We start from the raw sequence: 20,638 nt of genomic DNA on the forward strand, positions 1-20,638 counted from the left end.
CCACCTATTATCTTTTATTTATTTATCTTCATAAACTATTCTAATTTCATTGTGTAATAACAATGCCATTAAAGGAAGGAAAAATAAGAAAAGAAATGTAGCAAAGTGTTTAAAAAAGGACAAATAAGCTTCTCTTCTTCCAAAAATGTGAAACATCTTTACGCTAGATGGGTATTTTACGGTGAAAATGGCAAAAGAAAAATACAGGCACATTCAGTAAAGACATGACAAGAGCATCTTTTCTGTTTCCTGAAGCTGTTTATTTGTTTCATTACAGGCAGCATCCATACAGACATGTCAGTGGTAATGCTGGTTAGTAGCAGGATAACTGGTGGTGTTGGATCAACCACTAAGCTATAGGTTAAGAGCATTTCATATTCATTTATATAATGGGAAAGTTTCCAATATGTATATGAAATTATATCAAGACATTTGAGGCTCGACACTGATGGCTTGTTTAATTTATTTCATTCTAATAGTTGCAATCAAAGTGCAGAGTTTTTGGCTAAAAGGCACAAACTACATGTCCAAGATTAGGACTTTCTTCTGGCTACAAATGACTTGGAAGCCAGTAAGGTTTCAATAAAACAGAGAGTACATTTCGGAGTGCTTAGTTTTGCCAGAATTGAATGCAGTTAAGTCTTCAGAGGCCCTTCTCATCTAAAGTGGCTTCATCCCATGTCATCAGTCCTACTGCCAAATTGAATAAAAACACCAAATACTTTGAATTTTCATTTTGCATACGTCGCACTGGAATTAGTCCACTCTCTATTTTATTTAATGATGTACACAGTCTCATCCCTTCTGCGAGAGGGTATTGCACAACACAAATATAAATCCTACTCTTGGCAAAGTTTTACATTGCATGTGATAAAATCCTACATTAATGTTTGCAACAAAGGAACGTGTCAGGAACTAGAGGAGCCGCAGCTCGACTTGACCAAGGCAAAAAGAATAAAAATCATATCATGGCACTGATGTCTTCCTCCTGCCTGGAGAGGCACACTTATCAAAGTTAGTTTCCAGTTAGCTGATCATTATCACACCATGTGGTGAATGGTCCCTAACGTGATATTTGATAAAACTGAAAGTAACAGTGCTAAAATGACTCCTAAAGAATTGCATAGAAAATATGCACCAAAGCAGTGGTGAGTCAAATTCATATATGTATGTGTGTGTGTGTGTGTGTGTGTGTGTGTGTGTGTGTGTGTGTGTGTGTGTGTGTGTGTGTGTCGGGCTTTCCAGTAGGAAACAAGTAATCAAGGAAGTTTTCATTGGCTAACTTTGGTAGAGTGTCAGTGACATTCCACTTAGCTTAATGGCACGTCAACAACTATCTTGTGATTTTTGTGTGCGTATATGTGTATGTGAATAAACTATTTTCTTTAATTAAGAAAGGTCATTTGATGGAGTGCAGCTGGCAGCATCCACAGGCCACTGAGAGCGCAGACTTAACAGTCAGGAAACATTCAGGCTGAAGCAGCAGCAGAAGCCGAGGTCAGACAAGATCACTCAGCTACACTAAGGCAAAAGTGAGGCTATAAAAAGATTTGGAAAACATATATATATATATATATATATATATATATATATATATATATATATAAATATAAATATATATATACATATACATGTGTGATAAAGTTTTCCAGCATCTGAAGCAAAAGTGCAAAGTATTAATACCTGATAAATATTGCTAATTAGAACAGCGCACACAGTAACACACAGGGATGACCCTGTGCATTGTGTGTGTGAGCTGCTGTGTGATTAATAAACACGTTCTTAAACGTGTGTGATTAGCATAGTGCGCAGTGGAAGCAGCAGATGGATTCAATACTCATTTCTGCTCATTCCACCAACTAATAGAAAGAGAAAGAAGAAAAAGCAATATAATTTTTTGAATTTTTTTTTTAAAAAAGGGAATGGTTGCGTGTGGCATCCTGATTGGCTGACGACTCAGTGCGATAATAATTGGCCAGGAATAGATGCAAGGCATCAGGTTGGTCCCAGCAGGTTGGTCGGTCGGTCAACTGTGTAGGTGGAGCCAGACTAGATGTGCGTGGTCTGATCCTGGAATGAGGAGGGGGGGTGGGGTTGATGTGGGGGCGGGGGAGGGGGCGGGATTTAGGATTTAGGGGCAGTTTGCGTTTTAGGGGGTTCAAGGCCTCTCATTTTGTAATAAGACACCAGCTGGTTGGGAACCTCCGCGAGGACAGACTGAGCCAGCGCCTGCACGGGGGCCTGCAGGGGGCGACACAGAGGGAGAGCAATCACTTTAGCTGCATTTCCATGACAGTTTTTTGCATAATAAGAGAGATATTTCTAAAATGTCGACAAAATGCAATTGCAATTTGCAGGTGCTTCCATTGAACGGTGTGAAGTGCATCAGCCGTAATTCTCGTGAACTCTCGACCCGCGAGACCCCACTTTGAGGAGGAGGTACAAAACATTTTACGTTTTCGATTGCTGTCAAGAATGGTTGTTATATTTTTCTCTTTGATTACTTGTAAAAAAAACATTGCGTCTCCTCCTCCGTCCAATCATAATGAGCCATTTTCACTTGAAGCGAACTGATCACTTGACCCGGTACGTCACAACCGCTGATGCATAAATGCAGAAAAAGTGTTTCAATGACACTTTTGCGAGATACGTCTATATCGATACGTCTGAAAAACCGCCTCGAGAGAGCATAAAAACCTTTCAGCGATATTTGAGAGGTTTTTCGAAATTCAGCCGTTTCCATAACCAAGTTTTTTTTATTGCGATATTTAGGTTTTGCACAATTCTAGGGGTAATGGAAACGCATGTAATGTCTTAAAGTCACTTTCTTTTTTTTTAAAGTACACCGCAAGTACAAACACAACCTGTAAAAAAAAACAAAAAAACACCTGGCCTTACATCTTTGAATTTGCGGAAGGGGACAAACTGGACGATGTCTCTGGCAACGGCCTCGCCCACCGTCGACCTCAGGACGCCGTCGTCTCCGTCCAGCAGCTCCATGGCCTTGAAGTCGGCTGGCCCCACCCCCACGATGATGATGGACAGCGGCAGCCGCGACGCCCTGACGATGGCGTCCCGGGTCTGGTCGAAGTCGGTGATTTCACCGTCGGTGAGGATGAGGAGCACGTAGTAATGCTGCGGAGAGGACATCAGAGCGGGTTCAGGGTCTGTGTGAGGGTCTGTGTGCTTGCATGTGTGTGTGTGTGTGTGTGTGTGTGTGTGTGTGTGTGTGTGTGTGTCCTCACAGAGGCACTGTTGCTCTGGGCACCGGTGGTCGCTATGCCGGCAACGTGGTTGATGAGCGGAGAGAAATTAGTGGGTCCGGAGAGTCTGATTTGGGGCAGAGCCATCCTGTAGGCTTCCACGATCCCCTGGATGCCTGAGAGAGAGACGCAGGGAACACAAAGAAAAAACATATTTTAACTTGTGATTTATTTCTTCGTTATATGAACAACACAAATAGCTTCCCCGTTCCGTCAAAAAATAAATACAATGATTTTAATGTAGTTTAATTGACTGCTAAATCTATCGTCATGCATCTCATCTACTGTACCTTGGCAGTGGGGATTCGTGGGGTTAAAGTTGAGGGCGAACTCGTGGTGTGCAGCCTGCAAGACAAACAACAACACTGTTCAAAACACCAGTCAATCACTGATTATTCAACATTTGCCTGCAAGGTGCACATGAAGAGATGAGAGATGTGCTGATGGTCGTTGGTTCACTGAAACACCAACCTGGAAATCTGGAGGCAGTTTAGCACCGAAACCAAAAGCAGGGAAGAATTTGTCGCTGCAAAAGGGAGAAATACACAGACAAACACGTCCTTATCTTGAACAGCAACCTCACGCCATTAAAAATTAAAACTGTATGCGGCTCCGGAAAACTTTGCATTTGATTGTCTATTTACTGTCTAATGCAAAAACACTCTAATGCAAAAAATGTGTTTTGCTGCACCTAATGAATGAAACTTTCTGGGCACTTCACACAGGCTGCAGACACATTAACATCTGAAAACACTGGTAAAAACACTGGAAAAATAATATGTCTCCAGTCTGCAGGGAGCACAGCAGGCTACAGGACAGGGAGGCAGGGTTCACTTGCACGGTCCTGGTTCTGTTTCAATAAAATCAGTGAAACGGAAACGCAGCATTCTTGTGTGCATTGTTTTGGATTCACTACAACATTGTTAAGCCTGCAGTTTTTCAAGCCCAGCTTGTGTGTCTGTGTGAGGTTGTACTCACGTGTCGTAGTCCTGGACCACCTGACCCACAGACCACAGGGCCGACAGGTACTGGTTCAGCCCATCTGGACTCATGAAGTGGAGAGAGTTTGGCGAGCGAGGATCACCGTTGGAGCCGGTGAAGTCGATCCCCACCTGCAGCGATCACACAGCAACGCATCCTTTTTCCTTTCTCTCTCCAGGAAGTCATTGTTTTCCCCATTAGTGCGTGTTGTGTTTTATAAACTTACAGTGAAGTTGATCTGACATCCGCCCAGCACGTAGTCCAGGAAGGAGTACTGAGCCACAAGCTGCAGAAGCAGAGGGAGTTCTGCTTATTTGCTTATTAGATATTTAAGTTGTGAGAACTGATTTATTAGATGAACTATATTATTAATTTCACAGATAAACATTGCCTTTAACCTTTAAATCATTAATTAATATACCAATGATATTTTACAATGACAAATATAGCAACTATGTGACAGATAAATGCTTTTGAAAAACATATGCTGTCAGAGTACAACAGTATAACACAGGTGTAAAGACTTAAGCAAGTTAAACAGAAGTCCAAAATAGGTAACGAAACCAAAGAAAACAATTGTGACAAATCAAACAAATAATCAATAGATTAGTCAACAATAAAAATAATGGTTAGTTGCAGCCCTAACGTGTTCTCTACCTTGCAGTTTTTCACGGACACAACACCAGAGTTCTTGTAGCTCTTCTTTTTCTTCTGTTTCTCAGGGTGGATGCAGTCAAATTGTACCTGGCAGACAGAGAGACGGACAGTTTGAATTGACCGGCACACACAACCACATGACACGTGACACACGTCGCTCTGAGTGAGCTCACCAGTGAGCCGTGGGCGCCTTTCTGAAGCTCAGTGACTGTGGTGGTGAATGAGCCAATCAGATCGTGAGACCCGTCGCTGTCGTGGTCAGAGCAATCCACCTGCAGAGGGAGGCGGGGGGTGAGTGTCATGTGACTGGTGACGAGCTAAATTGCTGTTAGTAGTAGGAGTAGTACCTTCAGTGGTCGTTCCAGGTCACAGGAGCAGAACGTCTGCAGGGGAACGGTGAACTTCTTCCAGGTGGGGTTCAGATTGTTCTTCACCACCTACCAACAAACCACAGGCATGATCCCCATCATGACAAAAACACTATCTCCATCCTGGTAACAACTGTGTGTGTGTGTTTGTGTACCTCTGTCCGGTGGACCAGCTGCCACTTTCCATCATCTGCTTTTTTAAAGAACTCCAAGAATGGATCAGACTTCCCAAACGTGTCCTGAAGAAGAAGAACACAATGTGATGCAATCTCAACACACAGTTGGTGTGCTTGAGGCCACTTTGTTCACAGAGGTGTTTCTTCAAAGACCAAAACCTTGGGCCTTTCCAAAATTCACAGGACGTGTGGACTAACCTTCTTGTCAAGGTTTTTAGCCTCCAACTCCAACACAATGGCTCTATTGTCTTTGATCTCTTCTGCTGTGATCTAAATAAAACACACACAACCTATGTTGATGTATTTGCATTTAAGAGAGAATTGAAATAAAAAAAAAAGAACGAGAGAGAGTCTGCACTTACAGTTATGGTTCCTTTTCCTGCAGGTTTGTCTTTCTTCAGTTGCAGCGGCCTGGTCACAGTTTTACTGGAGACAATCTGAAAACAGAGTGGATTTTCCCTTCTTTATTACTTTAATTATTATCATTATTATTGCACTAAAGTGTGCATTGGAGACAAAGCACAGACAATTCACAAATCTTGGACAGGCTGTAGTAGTTAAATAGTTTGTCCAGCAGAGGGAAGTGTGGACATCAGTGTCAGTGGCTATAAAAACGTTTCATGTCAGATCTTTACGAAAACAATGAACATCAGAGATGGATGTTATCATTTGAATTATGAGAAAATATAGCTAAACATGAGTATAATAAAAGCTGCTTTAATCTACCTTCACCTGATTTGAGGATTAAATATGAATAAAAAATATTCTGGCATGTGTACCTGTCCCAGAGTGAGCTCCACTCCACCAAGGTAGTCGTCATCCCCGAGGTCGGAGGAGGAGTTGTCGATGTCGTAGATCCCAAACTTCAGATTCTGCACCGTCTCAAAGCGGTAGTCCAGTCTCAGACGCTGGCTGAAGGATGGACTGGAGGTGTTCTCCAGTTTCTCTGTGCGTCCAAGCTGGTGGCCAGGGAGAAAAATAAACAAATCAAAAAAATCATGATCATTGCATGTCCCCTGTATTGTGTGTGTGTGTGTGTGTGTGTGTGTGTGTGTGTGTGTGTGTGTGTGTGTCTGTGTGCGCGTGCACCACGCTACCTCAGTCCATTTGTCTCCTCCCAACTTCTGCAGCAGAGCACACAGCGGGTCAGACTTTGACCCGACATCTTTGTCCAGCAGATTGGAACAGGAAACGGTGAGCTCCACCTTAGAAACGCACTCTGCCATCTGGAGGGCGACAGAGAGACACAATCAGAACAGGACAGGACACAGGCGTGGGTAGAAGTCGGAGCAAGACGCCAGCATGAAAAGTGACTGAACCGCTCGGGCGGATTCCACCTTCATTGGTCTGTAACCGTCATTTGCAGTTGCTCATTGCGACATGTCAGAACAGGAAGCTCACTGTGGGATTGAAAAAAAAAAAAACCCATTTCTGAGCCCAACCACCATGGGCAGAACAAATGTCTCCATGGCAACCAACACCAGTGATGAAACTGGAGTTTTACCGCAGCAACTCCAACAGCGCAAAACTGCGACAAGCATCGAGGTGCCATCGCTCTTCTTTTCCAGCGCGTGTGCATCAACAGACTGCAGCGTGTTTTGCACTGCACTTTGTCCACGGTGAGCTGCTTCTGACAGTCACAAGAGAGAAGTATCTACTTCAGCTACGCTAACAATACACAATGAGAACCATGGTGCTTTGTAGCTGATGCTGTGACTGTCAAATATAACACCGCAGTGTTTTCACACAAACTTCTTCCATAAAAAGGACAAACTGTGACATGATTCCATCCACTGGCGTGACAATGATATATATACAGGCTAATTATCAAGCTGGGACTACAGCTATTTCCAATGAGTAGAGCATCTCAGGAAAACAGCAAACATTCATCCATCCATCCATCCAACCACCTTCAATCACCTTGCATTGTGCTCTCAGATTCACAGAGGAGAGGCACAGGGAACAAAACAGGAATTCTTCACATTGACTCTGAGATTGAGCAAACACAGAAGCTGAGACAGCATACGGCACGATAGCTAGAATTTTACTGGAGAATTCTGGACGTCAGCAGGTCATGTTCACACAGGCCAGCCTTTTAGTGCGACAAAGAGTGAAGTTCATTTTCTCTTGAACAGCAGCGTTGTCACCACTGAAAGGTTTGACTTAACCCTGCAGAAAAGCCAGCAAGTTCACTTGTGCGCCACCATAATAAAAATCCTGATTAGAATACTGAGGGGGACGGCGGGGGGGTAGTGTCTCTCTCAGGTCTGTTGATGAGTTCCAAAGTAGTTTATGAATGCTACACTGTATGTGAACTTGTTCAGCTAAAACTGAATATCAAGCACCAAGCCTAGGAAGCTATTCCATACATCTGTCTTTTTTTGCATGGCTCGCTTTGAAAGGAGCTTCCCTGAATGTATAGGTTTAGTACGTCTGAAGGTCAGACCCTATGGCCAATTCTATCTACCATCAATCTGTTTCAATCTATGTCTGTTATGTCAACGTCTTAAAACTAACAGAGCAGCACCAACAACCACTCCACAATACAGTCACTTGTACCGACTTTGTTCCTCATTCTGAACTTCAGCAGGTGTTACCTCTAAACAAACTGAGTTGCTGCTGTGTGATAGACTGATTATGTATTTGTTAAGTTTAGTTCAAATAAGTAAAATTTAAAAAAAAAAATGAAAAAGTAATCACACAATAGTTAAAATACAGAAAATAAAATTACACAAAGAAGTTTTTTTTTAAACAACACTTAATGAGTTTCCTTAGTTGATTTATGGTGACATACAGCAAAATGTAAGCACCTTGAGGAGATGAACAGGCAATAATCTAGAGTGACAAGGACTGGAGATATTGTTTTCTCTATCTCAAGAACTATATTTACAATTTATTGGACTTCAACCTGCAGTAAATAAAAAAAAAAAGAAAAAGAAGAAAAAGAAGAAAAAAGTTTGCCACTAGCTACTCAGTTGCAATACAAGAATGAAATATAAAAAACAAATGAGGAGAAAAGGAAAGTGGAAAAAAAGTGAGAATTTGCTATGAACTTGTTAAGACAATGCTGTATGTCGAACGCAACTTCGCAATGCCCACAAACATTGACGAACCAAGGGCTCAACCCATAGAGAACACCTGTCTCGTTGTCAGGCCCAACCATTAATATTATTTTTCTTCCAAAAAAAACATAGTTAAAGCTCGTCCACAAACAGAGATTTAGTGACTTGAAACTTTTCAAGTTTCCACTCACACGTCCGATTCGCCCTTTGAATGAACTACTAACCCCAACCCAATGAACAATCTGCAATCGTGTGGAATGACGAAATGCCTTTGACACAACTCAACACAAAGCTCGCGTGCTTCCCAAACCAACGTTTTAAAACGGTGACTGGGTGAAATAAAAAGCAGAATTGTGAAGCAATAAAACAAAGTATGTTCCGATGAGCTGTGCGCACCCGCCGAAGCGGCGCATGAAGGCAACACCCGCACCGTGGAGTCTGAGAAAGCAGTCCAGCAGCGACAGCACTCAGCCAGCAGACACAAACACACCACCTCCTTTCCTCTCTCTAAAAAACATAAACAGGTCTCATATTTTTTTTCCCCCCCGAACGATTGAGGAAATAAAAGCATCACCTCTTTGTGTCAGAAGTTTGCTTGATCTTCGTCGGGGAGCACAGGAACGAGTTTGAGGCGGAGACGAATGACTCACAGTCCGGAACAGGAAACCGCCCTTTAGTCAGTCAGCGGAGGGGGAAGAAGCGAGGCTACACCAGGCGTTAACTGTCACCGTTTGTTTTAAGCCTGATAGGGCCACGAAGTTTGTGTTGAAATACTGTTTTATTATGGGGGGAAGCAGCCAATACCAGCACCTTTCGTTGGCTCAAGATAGCAGGGAGCGGCAGGCACACCGACAAATTCTCATTGGTCGGTCAGGTTCACAGCCGCGCTCTAATTGGACGAGTTGGCTGTCAGTAACGCCCCCTGAACACGACGCGCTCACGGCTGTAAATCACCTTGTTTGCAGTCGTCACCCACGTCAAATAAAGAGAAACCGATCAAAGAAGGTGCAAAATGTAACAGCAGTTAAGCTTCAGAATTCATTTGTACGTTGCATAAAACGTCCATGTACACACGCGTGGGGAATTCTCATTTAAAAAAAACAAAACAAAAAACAACAACTTTATTGATCACAGGGAAACAAATCCATTTTCAAGTTCTAATCCTGCCGATGCCCAGCATGACAACGAAAGAGGAAGGAAGCGTCATGAAAGCAGTCCAGAGTTAATTGGACTGCGGCCAGCCTCTGCAGTTTTTCTTCGTAAAACTCACCACCCCCTCCGCCAAGAGTCAATCACATACTACATTTAGATAAGCCAAGATTTATTTATTTATTTACCAAGGCCCTAAACGATAGAAAGCAAGTGCACCGCAATAGCTTGACTGAGCAGTCACACATCTGAAAGATACACAGGTCCGTAGCAGTGTAATGACAGGAGTGAAATGACAGGGTGCTATAATTGTTTCTTCTTGATGAAAACACCCATCACAGCTGGACATATGGAGCCGCTGTGGACTGTCAGCCTGAGCCCAACGTTCACACTCAGTGACACGTGTGCTTCTGTGTTGAAGGACAAACGCTCAAGCCAAAAACATTCAGTGTCAAGTGACGATTTGGATGCTTTACTTCAGCAGTAAAACGGTATCAGCAAAGTTGGGGTGCAGAGGATGGGGAGGGGGAAGCACATCTTTCTCACACAAAGGAGCAGGCCCCTTCTCTGTTCATCCTCTGCAGGAAAAAAAAAAATGAAAACACAGGAGCAACCACATTTTTTTGAAGGAGAAAAATGGAGAAAATAAGCACAACGCACCAAACTACAGACGTACAGTTCAAAAACACACGCTACCCAGCACACACAGTAAGCTGCAGAGTCATCCAGATCTGAGCTTGACACACAGTTCTCAGTGAGATGAAAATGATTTCCTCCATTCAGCTTCAACAAGCAGTCTTTTAACACCCTTCACATTAAGTTTAGGCCAACAAATCCAAAAAGCATGAAGCACAGTTCTAATAATGAGCTGGAAGAAGCCCACACAATAGTGCATAAACAAAAACTGATCATTTGGTTTTAGTTCTATATTTATTACAGAGTATATGACGTATAAGTGTCACAAAATGTGGTAGTGGCTGTTTATTCATTAATTTCCCACCATCTACCATGGTCTGACCACTTCATAGAATCTAAATCCATTCACCCACAGGTTCTTCTCGCTTTCATGAACCCCGTCCACAGAAAGCCTCCACATTAACATTAACATGTATGTGATGAGGATCACAACAAAATATTGTAGGCGGATGTGTATTTGGTTTTTAATCTTGACATCCAAAGCAGCAGCTTTGTCAGTTTAATTACTATGAATTAAACGGTTGAAAGAAAAACAGCCCATTTATCCCTCTGCTACCTCTGTAGCCTCCTCCAAAACCAAGCATCACTTTTAATATCCCAGTCAAAGCTGATGCTACGTAGGACTCAATACATGTGAATGTTGGGTGAGAATTAACCCTTTCAAAGTGCTAAGACAAGGATACAGCAGGTATCAGTGCCTTTTATGCCACAACAAACATATTATTTTTAATGTGCTTTATTTTAGAACACTCTGAAAAGCAGAGCAAGGAAAAGAAGGGCGGCCTTCCTTATACTGTGAAGTTCACTGACAATTTGGGAATCATATCGGTTTGACTTTACATAGGGCTTTTGAGACACAGGGTTTCATATGCAGAGAGGGATATAATAAATATATATATATTTATCATGAACCACCAACCACTCACCTGTAGGTTTCTGAACACTTATCAGTCGATGGGGTAAATCTCAGCAGGCGGGTGCCATCTCTGTGGCAGTCACAAATCACAACTCGTCCGACTCTCACCACCAAATGCCGGCCGACTGTTCGGACTCGCGTCCATGAACAGGAGCAACGTCAGTCATCGTGTCATCTTTCACTGTTCTCATCACGCCAAACCCACCACACAGACACAATCAACTATAGCAACAACACATTAGTTGTAAGCACTTTGATTTATTATGTCCCCGGTATCACTTTCTTTAACTGTCAATCGCATGCACAGCCACTCGGACGCTAATATTGTTTCTTTTCAACACGTTCACTACTCTCTAAAAGCAGTAGGCTGCAAATCTTCAAACAAGACGACTTCAGCTTGGTCCGGAAAAATAAGACAGGCCAAATTTGCATGTTCATTGAGCAGAATGAGCATGGTGAAGCGCATCACATAGGCAAAAAGCAGCCAAACTACTTTGAGTTATGTATGCAGCCCAGACGACCATTGTGTGAATTTGTGTATTGCTTTGATAAAAACTGGCTTTAACTTTAACAGCAACAGTTTTATCATATGGACTGTTTCATTTTTACTTTGTTCTGCCTGAAGAAGATATTTTTTATAAAGTTCCCCCTGATTGGACATGGAATTTCACAGCAATTTAATTAGGAGATGTCAAGTCTCCAATCCAGTCACTCAACTACTTTTATGTTCACCTGCAGTACTTTGTAATCACTTTAATACTTGCGTTTCTTTTTCCGCACTCCACATAAACTTCAGCACTTCAACTTCAGCACTTTCGTCATCCACTGGCACAAAGTGGATGCAACATTGTGGCTCGCTAGTTCATTCCTGAAAGTGCACAGCAACTCTTGCAGCTCTCAGCCATACCATTAACCGTCTTGACCAGGCTAAATATTTGTACAATATAACTATGGTCACATCTTCAACTCCATGTTTGCCTGCCTGCCTGCCTGCCAGCCAGCAGTTTATTTTCTGGGATGGACAACAAATAAGTAACGGGACAGCGAGGGGAAGGCCGATCCAAAGGCTGTTATAATGAGACTATGGGAAAATGCTTACAGAATAATCCTGGAAATACTGCAATTTAACAATTTGTCATTGTCACATCATAAATATTTATATTAACAGCTATGTGTACATGTACACAGATATTTTTACTCAATTAATACCCCCCAACATGTACGAATATGTCCAAATGGGGACATTTCTCCAGCTGCATGACAAATTAATATAAGCTGAAAAATGATTATTACCACTGGAGTGGTGAACATTACATATATAGAAACAGCATTAATGATTAGGCCATTAACAAGAGCCAGTCAGGATTGAAAAATAGATTAAATATTTCTTTGCAGACACAGATAAAAAGGTGTAGTTGCTGTCAGGAGGAAAGCAACAAAGGCTATCATTAGCTGATAGTGCAGCTTTTCACATCTATACTAAGAGTTTTTAAAACTCTTAAAAGTTTGACTTATAAAAGCACTAAAAATTTAGATTAAAAAAATATCTATATAGATGACAATAAGGCCTAATACGTATATAGAATATTTGTCTACTTGCTATATCTGCATTATACTTTGGATTATATTTCTATGCATTTATGTGTATGCGAGTGGTTTTAGTAAAGCGGCATCACCCACTGACTTTACACTGCCCCGCTCACTTATTTGGAATCAATTTGCAGGCGTTAAAGCAGTCTCAACATGACATTTTAGACATTTCCATACCTGGTATTGCAATGAGGATGTTGCACTGAAGGTCCTCTATATTCAAAGAACATAAATAAATAGCCAAAAAAAAAACAACTATCAACCAGAAAGTTTCCATTATCCGGCAGTGAAGAGCTGGCAATCAGAGAGGGCCGTTTGCAGATGAGGATCAGGAATATCCTTTTATTAACCAAAGCAAAGACTCCAATAATGTAATGTTATACGATCATACAAACTTGTTCAGACTGACAGTAGAAACAAAAAAAGCTTTAACGGATCACATTCAATTCATGATCAAAACATGCATACAACGAAAAGCTAAAACACGCTACCAAAAAACAAAAATGCTAGACTCTCTGCACTCTACAGTCCAAATGGCTGTTCAGCATGGTAGCCACAAGAGGTGAGGCGGGGGGCGGGGGGCGGGTAAGGTGGAGGCAATGTTGAAACAAAGCAACATCAGAAAAGGTGTACATTTAAAAAAAAAAAAAAAGACTGCAGCCAAAAGTCAATATTTACAAAGTAAAACATAAGTCAGAGACCTGTCATCTCCACATCCTCCACATATCAACAATGCATTTTTACACCACGTGTCTACATTTTACCATAACGACTGAGGTTCAGGCCTCGAACATGGCACCAGCACTGGGGTCAAGTCAACCTTTTTTTTCCCATAACATGGAGGCATGTCCATGCTTCACTGTAGCAACACAGCAAAATCATTTGAACATGGCAACATAGCTTTTTAAACAGCATGTACATTTGAAACCAGAACAGCAAAGCATATTTGAGCGCACACACCACTTCTGTTTGTTGGCATCATAAAAAATATTGACATCACATTGCAACAAAACATGTGAATATGGTCAGTGTTTGAACCTCTGGATATGACTTGGCAAAAAAAGATGCAATGGAAACAGATTGACAAAGAACATCAAGTCTACCCAAACAGACATAAGTTTGAGCAACCACAGAAAATTGAGGAGCGCAAGGAAATCTCTCAGTCATAGTCGCAGAATGCAGAGCACAGATGACAGCTTACCTCCCACCATCAACCTGGAGAGGCAGAGCTTCTAGCAACAGTTGGTGGGCATGATCTAGCAAAGCAGCTACTTTACAGTTGAGTTGAAAGCTATGATTATGGGTGTCAGTTATGTTTCGGCTGGCTTTGTTTTCACGTGGGGTGGTCGACCCTGGTAGCGACAGTCTGATTGTTTTTATTTTTACATCTTTGTTGGTCTGTTTTTGGAAGCGCTTTAGCCCAGGCTTATCTTAACCTTGCGCGCTCCAATAGGCCGGTCATTGAGGTCCATGACGGCAGCACTGGCCTCATTGTGGTTCTGGAAGGCAACCATGGCTTCACCCGTTGGCAGGCCTTTCTCACTAAACTGCAAACATACCGAGCCTGGCACAACCTGGTATCCATAGAAGAAGTCCATAATTTCGTCCACAGTCACGGTAAATGGCATGTTCTGGAGTTTTACAATTGTTGGCCCAGCAGCACTGCGCTGACCATTGGAATTGCTTGCTCCCACCGGAGCCGGCTGGTTATGAAGAGCTTCAGCTCCTGGTGTGAAGACTGGCTGTCCGCCAACATGCCCAGCGCCTGGGCGACCCTGGCTGTTATTGGCCCCTCCTGCTCGGTTCTGTGCTCCAGCACCTGCTTTTCTGTTGGGATTGTCAAAGGGCACCAACCCTCGAATTGCTTCCTGACCAAATGGGATTGCCCCGGCTGCTCCAGGTCGAAAGACAGGTGGCTCCAGGATTGGAGCTCCAGGAAGACCTGCAACAAGGGGAGGAGCAACACCCAGATTCACATCCCCAAGCCCTGCTGCCAGGGGAGGAAGTGGAGGAGGACCTGCTAGTCCATTTCCTGGGGTTGAGAACTGAGCCACGAAAGGGGCGTTGTTTAGGGTTCCCATTGTGCTTCTGAGAAAATTAAACTCATCACCACTAATACCAGCGAATGGGTTAATTTGGGGTTGCTGTGGACTGGGCTGGACTTGCTGGTGCTGGTTCTGATTTTGGTTTCTTGGATTCTGGTTGCGTGGGCCCCTCTTGTTTTGGGGAGGAGGATTCCTCTCAATTTCCTTCATCTGTTCAAACGTGACCAAATGTACAAAAGCATCACGTCCGTTGAGCTTTTGGCGGTGAAGTCTTTCAGCTTTGCGGGCATCTTCTTCGGCTCGAAGCTGAAAGATAGCCTGACCTAAACCGTTGCCATGACTGTCCGTCAGAACCTTAAGAGTGTCTTCAAAAATAGCCACACCCTCCAGGAAAGCACGGACATCCTTTTTGGAGATATTATAAGGGATATTGGTAATATGAGCACAGTTCCTAGGATTCTTTGAGCCATCTGGGTTCTTCCCATCGCCGTGTGCAGCTTCACGTTTTCGGATGGCTTCTATTTTTTCAAGCATACCTTTACGGCTGATTGGGTGAACCTGAATGAAACGGCTTCCCATGTACTGCATGTGAGCACCCAGCGCCGTCTTGTGGTCTTGTTCTGATTTAAACTCAAGGAAGCCCTCTCCTGTAGCTCTTCCATTAGGGCCATATGCAATGTAGATGCTGTCATCGATAATAGACAAACTGTTAAAGAACTCTTTTATCTGTGTCTTGTCTGCCTCATAAGGAAGCCCCTTAAGGTAGACGCAGTACTCCTGCCGGTGAGGAGATCGTGACCTCTCTCGCTGATCCCTTCCTCCAGTTCCTGCATTACCACGGCGGTGCAGCTGCTCTAGTGGCTCATTAATTGCTGATAATTTGCTGATATTACGAGAAGCCTCGCCAGGTCCACCTTCACTGATGCTGGCCCACTGCCGTTCAGAGCCTGGGGTAATCTCAATGTACCTTTGGCCCATCATGCCACCACCCCGTTTCACAGCTTCAAAGCTGTCTTGGGGTGAGAAGAATTTAACCATAGCCCTGCCACTTGGACGGCCCTGTCCATCTCTAAGCAGGCGAACACCATCCACTCCTAGACCACGGAAAAAACTCCTAACATCTACCTCTGTACAAGAGAATGGGAGATTTTGCAGGAGGACAAACAACTCATCTGGGCTGACTACTCCACTGGCTGCTACAGCAGCCTTCATATGGGCCTGGAGGCCAAGCGAGGCCAGAGGGGAGAGAGGATTAAATAACATAGGGTTGGGGGTGCCGAGAGGGAGGCCAGAGGCCAGTCCAGCTGGTGGAGGAAGAGATGGGTTGAAAGGAGGCAGTGAGGACATATGAGGAAGATGAGACATAGGAGGAACAGGAGGGCCTTGGGAAAGTTGAGAGACAGTAGGGACGGGGGGAAGAGAGGACACAGGGGGAGGTACTGAAAGGGTGGGCAGAGTGGGCATTGGAGGCATGGATGACATGTTTGGCAGGGGAGGGATGGGAGGAGGACCTGCACTTAGTGATGCCAAAGCTGTGCTGATAGTAGTTGGGGCAGAACTATAGCTGTTGGGGAAGCTGGGGACAATATTGGCCACTGCCTTGATGCTTTGGGGCTCTTGAGATGAGCTTGCTGCTGTGACTGACACGGAGGTATTACTGAACCCCTGGCTTCCATGGCTTCCGTGGCTTGCGTGACTTCCATGGCTTCCGTGGCTTGCGTGACTTCCATGGCTTGCGTGACTTCCATGGCTTCCGTGGCTTGCGTGACTTCCATGGCTTGCATGGCTTGCATGGCTTACATGGCTTGCATGACTTCCACTTCGGCCCGCTGTTCCGGGTTGCACTGTTGGTATGGGAGCATTTGCTTGTCTGTTTGCATTTCCTGCGGTAGCTGTAGCTGTCTCCACGGTTCCAGTTCCGGCCTCAAATCTGCGACGGCTCAGTTCAATCATGTTCTGCATTTCTGTCTTGCTGCTAAGCAACAAAGACACTTTGGAGCCCTTAATGGACCCACCTGTACGCATCATTCCCAGCCGTGCATCCTCATCAGTGGCAAAGACGATGAAGGCCTCGCCATGTTCCCCCCCTACGATGTGCACTCCCCCGTCAGGGATGGTGAGGCCAGAGAAGAAGTGTCTGATGTCCATGGTGCCAGCCACTATGGGCAGACCCTGGAGCCTGATGACTACGGCCATACTGACTGCTAAACAACAGCCCTACAACCTGGGGAGAAAGCAACACTACTGTCAGATTTAGAGCAGAAATAAGATGCCAGTGGTTTCCAGATGCTTCCTTAGGGAAACTCTGATCCAATGTTGGATAAAATTGATGGCTCTGCTGCCTATACTGCTCAAAATCAAGTCCCTTCTGGACAACCAAGTAAATATATATATTTTTTTTTTAATTTGAAAATTCATTTTAGGGATCAGACATTTGGAAACCAGTGGTGCTTGGAAAGGAGCTTTGGGTGTCAACACTAGAAATTAACATTTTCACATGAGTGAGAGAAATAAACTCAGTCAAAACTCTCAACAACTTTTTTTGGCTTTTAAAAAAATAACTTACTCCACTGAAGTAGATTATATAATTTAGCAACAGGATTAGCACCTACAAAAATCAATACAACATACCTATTTCAAATGACTTTAATTTCTGTATTTTAAATCTAAAGTAACAGATGAAAAGTCATTCATAATTTGCAAATATAAAAGTCTTTGACATGCAACGGACTGATGTGTAAACTAACAGAACAGAAGATTTTGACAAACAATGACATGAGAAAACAGTTCAATCAACCCATATGCCTTTTCAATATTTTTTTTTATCAGCTTTGACTACCTTCCTTGTTTTATTTTGTTTTTCAAACAATCGTAAGCCTGTCCATAATCCTTTTTTCTGTAACAGTAACTTCATATTAGACAGCAGGGGTAACCATGTTATATACATGGTTAGAGGAATGTGGAGAAAAATGTAGTTTGTTTAGTCACAAATTGACTTAAAATGCCTTCTCTCAACCTATGAAAGTTATGACAAGACTGACAGCTCTAAAACATCCGCATTTAACCCTTCTGTATGACAGCTATTTTTACATCTCTAAAACCACTACAAGTGACTGCAAAACTAAATTCAACAATCCAATCCATCAAACTCACACGAATACTGTAAGTAGTCATCAACATTAAGAACAAAGAAGTTTTACACCTCTACAAAACACAACAGCAACAGAAAGGCACCGATCCTTCTATGTGAAACTTCATATTGTAAAACCTGAGAAAAAAGTACCCCATTAACTGATTGCAGCACACAACCAGCAATAAAACACCCAGCAAAACATATTGGGACCATCATGGGAGGACTTGAACACCAGAGCAATAGCAATGTAATCATCACATTAACAAGTGCAAAGCCAAAATTGGGTAAACCAGAGCATCTCAAGCATGAAGTCAACCAGCGCAACATTAGCATTATAAGCGTAAAAAGCAATATCAGCAATTGATCACCAGTTCCAGAAAGCAGCTGATAAGAAGAGAAAGCCAAAAGAGGTGAAGCATCAGCTTATGCTGAATATAACATAGCCAAACATTTACTGAATAAAAAGCAGTGAACAATAATAATCAACAAGCAGCATAGGGAAACAAGTTCAAAGCATTTAATGCTTCTATGAACCGCGGTCAACAACAACGCTAAACAATAAACTTCATAGTGGACATTTTGAAAAAATTCCACAACTCCAAAATGACGGCCAGAAACTGTTTAAAAAAAGCGTCTATAAAAAGATTCTCTGGTTCCTGAAGTGACTTTCATTTTTACACCAGACATCATCATTATCATCATCATCAATAACAGAAAAATCAGTGTGTGAACGTCAGCATTGTCACTCACATCTTGTAACTTAACACTGGTTCTCCACCCCACACCTCTTCGAGATCCAGTTCTAAATCAGTAAAACCATCCCTCTTTTACTGCATCAAAACATCAACAGCACAGACAGGTTTAAACACAAAGAGGCAGAAACACTTCAAAGTCTTCAGCAATTGGCACAGAGAAAACAGGCCAAAAGAGCTATCATAGCTTGCACAAAGTCTAGGTACAGTAAAACAAAATCCAATACTGAAAGTCTAATTAACAGCAAAATCACCGCCTTAATTCCTGAGCCCAACATTGAAACAAAAAACACATTTTTTTTTTTAAATGACCAGAATGATGAGCATGAAATTAACACCAAAATTCTGTCTGCTCTCAAAATCTTGTTTCCCAATTAAAACTCAAGACACATGACAAACTTGGGAGTTCAAAATTCCTTTGACAGGACATTCAATCAATCCATCAACCAATTTTTTTTTTTTATTTGTAAAGCGCTAAATCAAACCCAAAGGCGTCTTGAAGCGCAGAGCCAACGGGATATGGCACAACACCATCTGTTCCCTCCATCCTTTGGAGAACCAACAGCCACATGTTTCAGCTCTTTTACCACCATCATCTCGACAGAGGCGGCTGCACTAAAATCCGCTGATCTTCACAGAACACAAACAGAGATGCAGAAAAGTACAGACCCCCTGCATAGATTTGACAAAGAGTTTCACAAGAACATTTCTTATCACTAGTAATTGCAATATCAATTTAAAAAATAAATTATTTGCAGTTGTATTAAAGATTGGTTCCCTCATTAAAAACAACGATTACGTCGACGATTACATACAGGCGGACGTTTTACGTCACTGGCCAGGGGCGTGGACTCTGCCTCTAATTTTCTAGTTCCACCTCAGAGGATTTAGGCACATATAAGCTTGCAGTTCCATTAAACTGTCAAAATCCAGAGTCACAACTTTCAAGACTTCAAATTACCGGAAACTGTAATGGAAATAACACTGAGCCACACGATGAAAATTTGCATTTTGACTAGCGAGCGGATCGCTGGCGAGAAGCTACTATTAAAACCTTCCGTGTCGCCATTATCGTTTTGCACAGGCGCTTTACCTAGACAGAGATATCTTACAAAATGCCTGTAAAAGAGAAAGACTAGCAATCAGGAAGATGGTAAATGGCAGATATGTTCATTTTTAGCGTGTTCCCCTTGTGTTGGCTACCTAAGCATGCTAACCTCATTTAGCCACATCGCTGGATGCTAGCGCTTTGTGTGTTGAGAAAGAAAAGAGCAAAATGCAAGCGAAAGAGTCTCTCTCCCTTGTGTCAGTGCATCATGGTATGGGCCGCCACTGCTAGATTCTTACCGAGATTTTTTTTCCCCCAACAAACGCAATGAGATTTTACTCATTAACGACGTTCTGGAATTCTCTTTCGCCTTCTCTTCTCTGGCGTGTGTGTGTGCAGATTATTGTAGAGACACGAAATGTCGGCGTAAATCTCGCGGTACCAATGGCGTTACCGCGAGATATTGGGCCGAGAGCTGTATAATAGTTTCCTAGTTTACCAGCAGGCATGACAGACAAAACGACTTAATTCTATGCCGTTTTATGGGTGAGGGTTGTCGAGGTTATTCTGTAAAATTTAATTAATTATTTGTATTTAATTATATATCAGAGTCGTTTGGGACTTAATTTAGTCTCAAGTCCAATTTAGTATATTCAGGATTCAATAGCATCCATTAAGTTTAGCTCTTGCAGAACTAAACGGTGTTGACTCAGAACGCAGAAAGCAGAAGCACATGGATTGTTTTGGAACCAGCAGAATTTTCAGACACTTTGTAAGTTTTTTTATGTATATATATATATAT

At 42.7% G+C, this 20,638-nt stretch overlaps 2 protein-coding genes across 3 annotated transcripts; both read right to left on the bottom strand.

The window, feature by feature from the left end:
* Positions 1 to 238: 238 nt before the first annotated feature.
* Positions 239 to 20,145, bottom strand: cpne1 (copine I). Of its 2 annotated transcripts, none has more exons than XM_076025122.1 (16): positions 20,136 to 20,145; positions 6,543 to 6,671; positions 6,225 to 6,404; positions 5,808 to 5,882; positions 5,644 to 5,715; positions 5,425 to 5,508; positions 5,249 to 5,338; positions 5,075 to 5,173; positions 4,902 to 4,988; positions 4,471 to 4,530; positions 4,242 to 4,375; positions 3,735 to 3,789; positions 3,554 to 3,608; positions 3,246 to 3,379; positions 2,899 to 3,135; positions 239 to 2,241 (listed from the first exon to the last, which is right to left on the bottom strand). In XM_076025122.1, exons 2-16 carry the CDS (start codon positions 6,669 to 6,671, stop codon positions 2,125 to 2,127), a joined length of 1,608 nt encoding a protein of 535 aa, XP_075881237.1. In that variant the 5' UTR covers positions 20,136 to 20,145; the 3' UTR covers positions 239 to 2,124. The 2 variants fall into 2 exon arrangements, with proteins under 2 accessions (XP_075881237.1, XP_075881236.1); XM_076025121.1 differs by lacking the exon at positions 20,136 to 20,145 and adding an exon at positions 9,082 to 9,283.
* On the bottom strand, positions 13,181 to 20,115 carry rbm12 (RNA binding motif protein 12). Its single transcript, XM_076025120.1, has 2 exons — positions 20,006 to 20,115; positions 13,181 to 17,127 (listed from the first exon to the last, which is right to left on the bottom strand). Exon 2 carries the CDS (start codon positions 17,097 to 17,099, stop codon positions 14,274 to 14,276), a length of 2,826 nt encoding a protein of 941 aa, XP_075881235.1. The 5' UTR covers positions 17,100 to 17,127; positions 20,006 to 20,115; the 3' UTR covers positions 13,181 to 14,273.
* Positions 20,146 to 20,638: the final 493 nt, after the last annotated feature.

Source organism: Nelusetta ayraudi, unplaced genomic scaffold, assembly GCF_046127955.1.
Source record: "Nelusetta ayraudi isolate G7.1 ecotype Tasmania unplaced genomic scaffold, CSIRO-AGI_Nayr_v1 ptg000017l, whole genome shotgun sequence".
Taxonomy (NCBI): domain Eukaryota; kingdom Metazoa; phylum Chordata; class Actinopteri; order Tetraodontiformes; family Monacanthidae; genus Nelusetta; species Nelusetta ayraudi.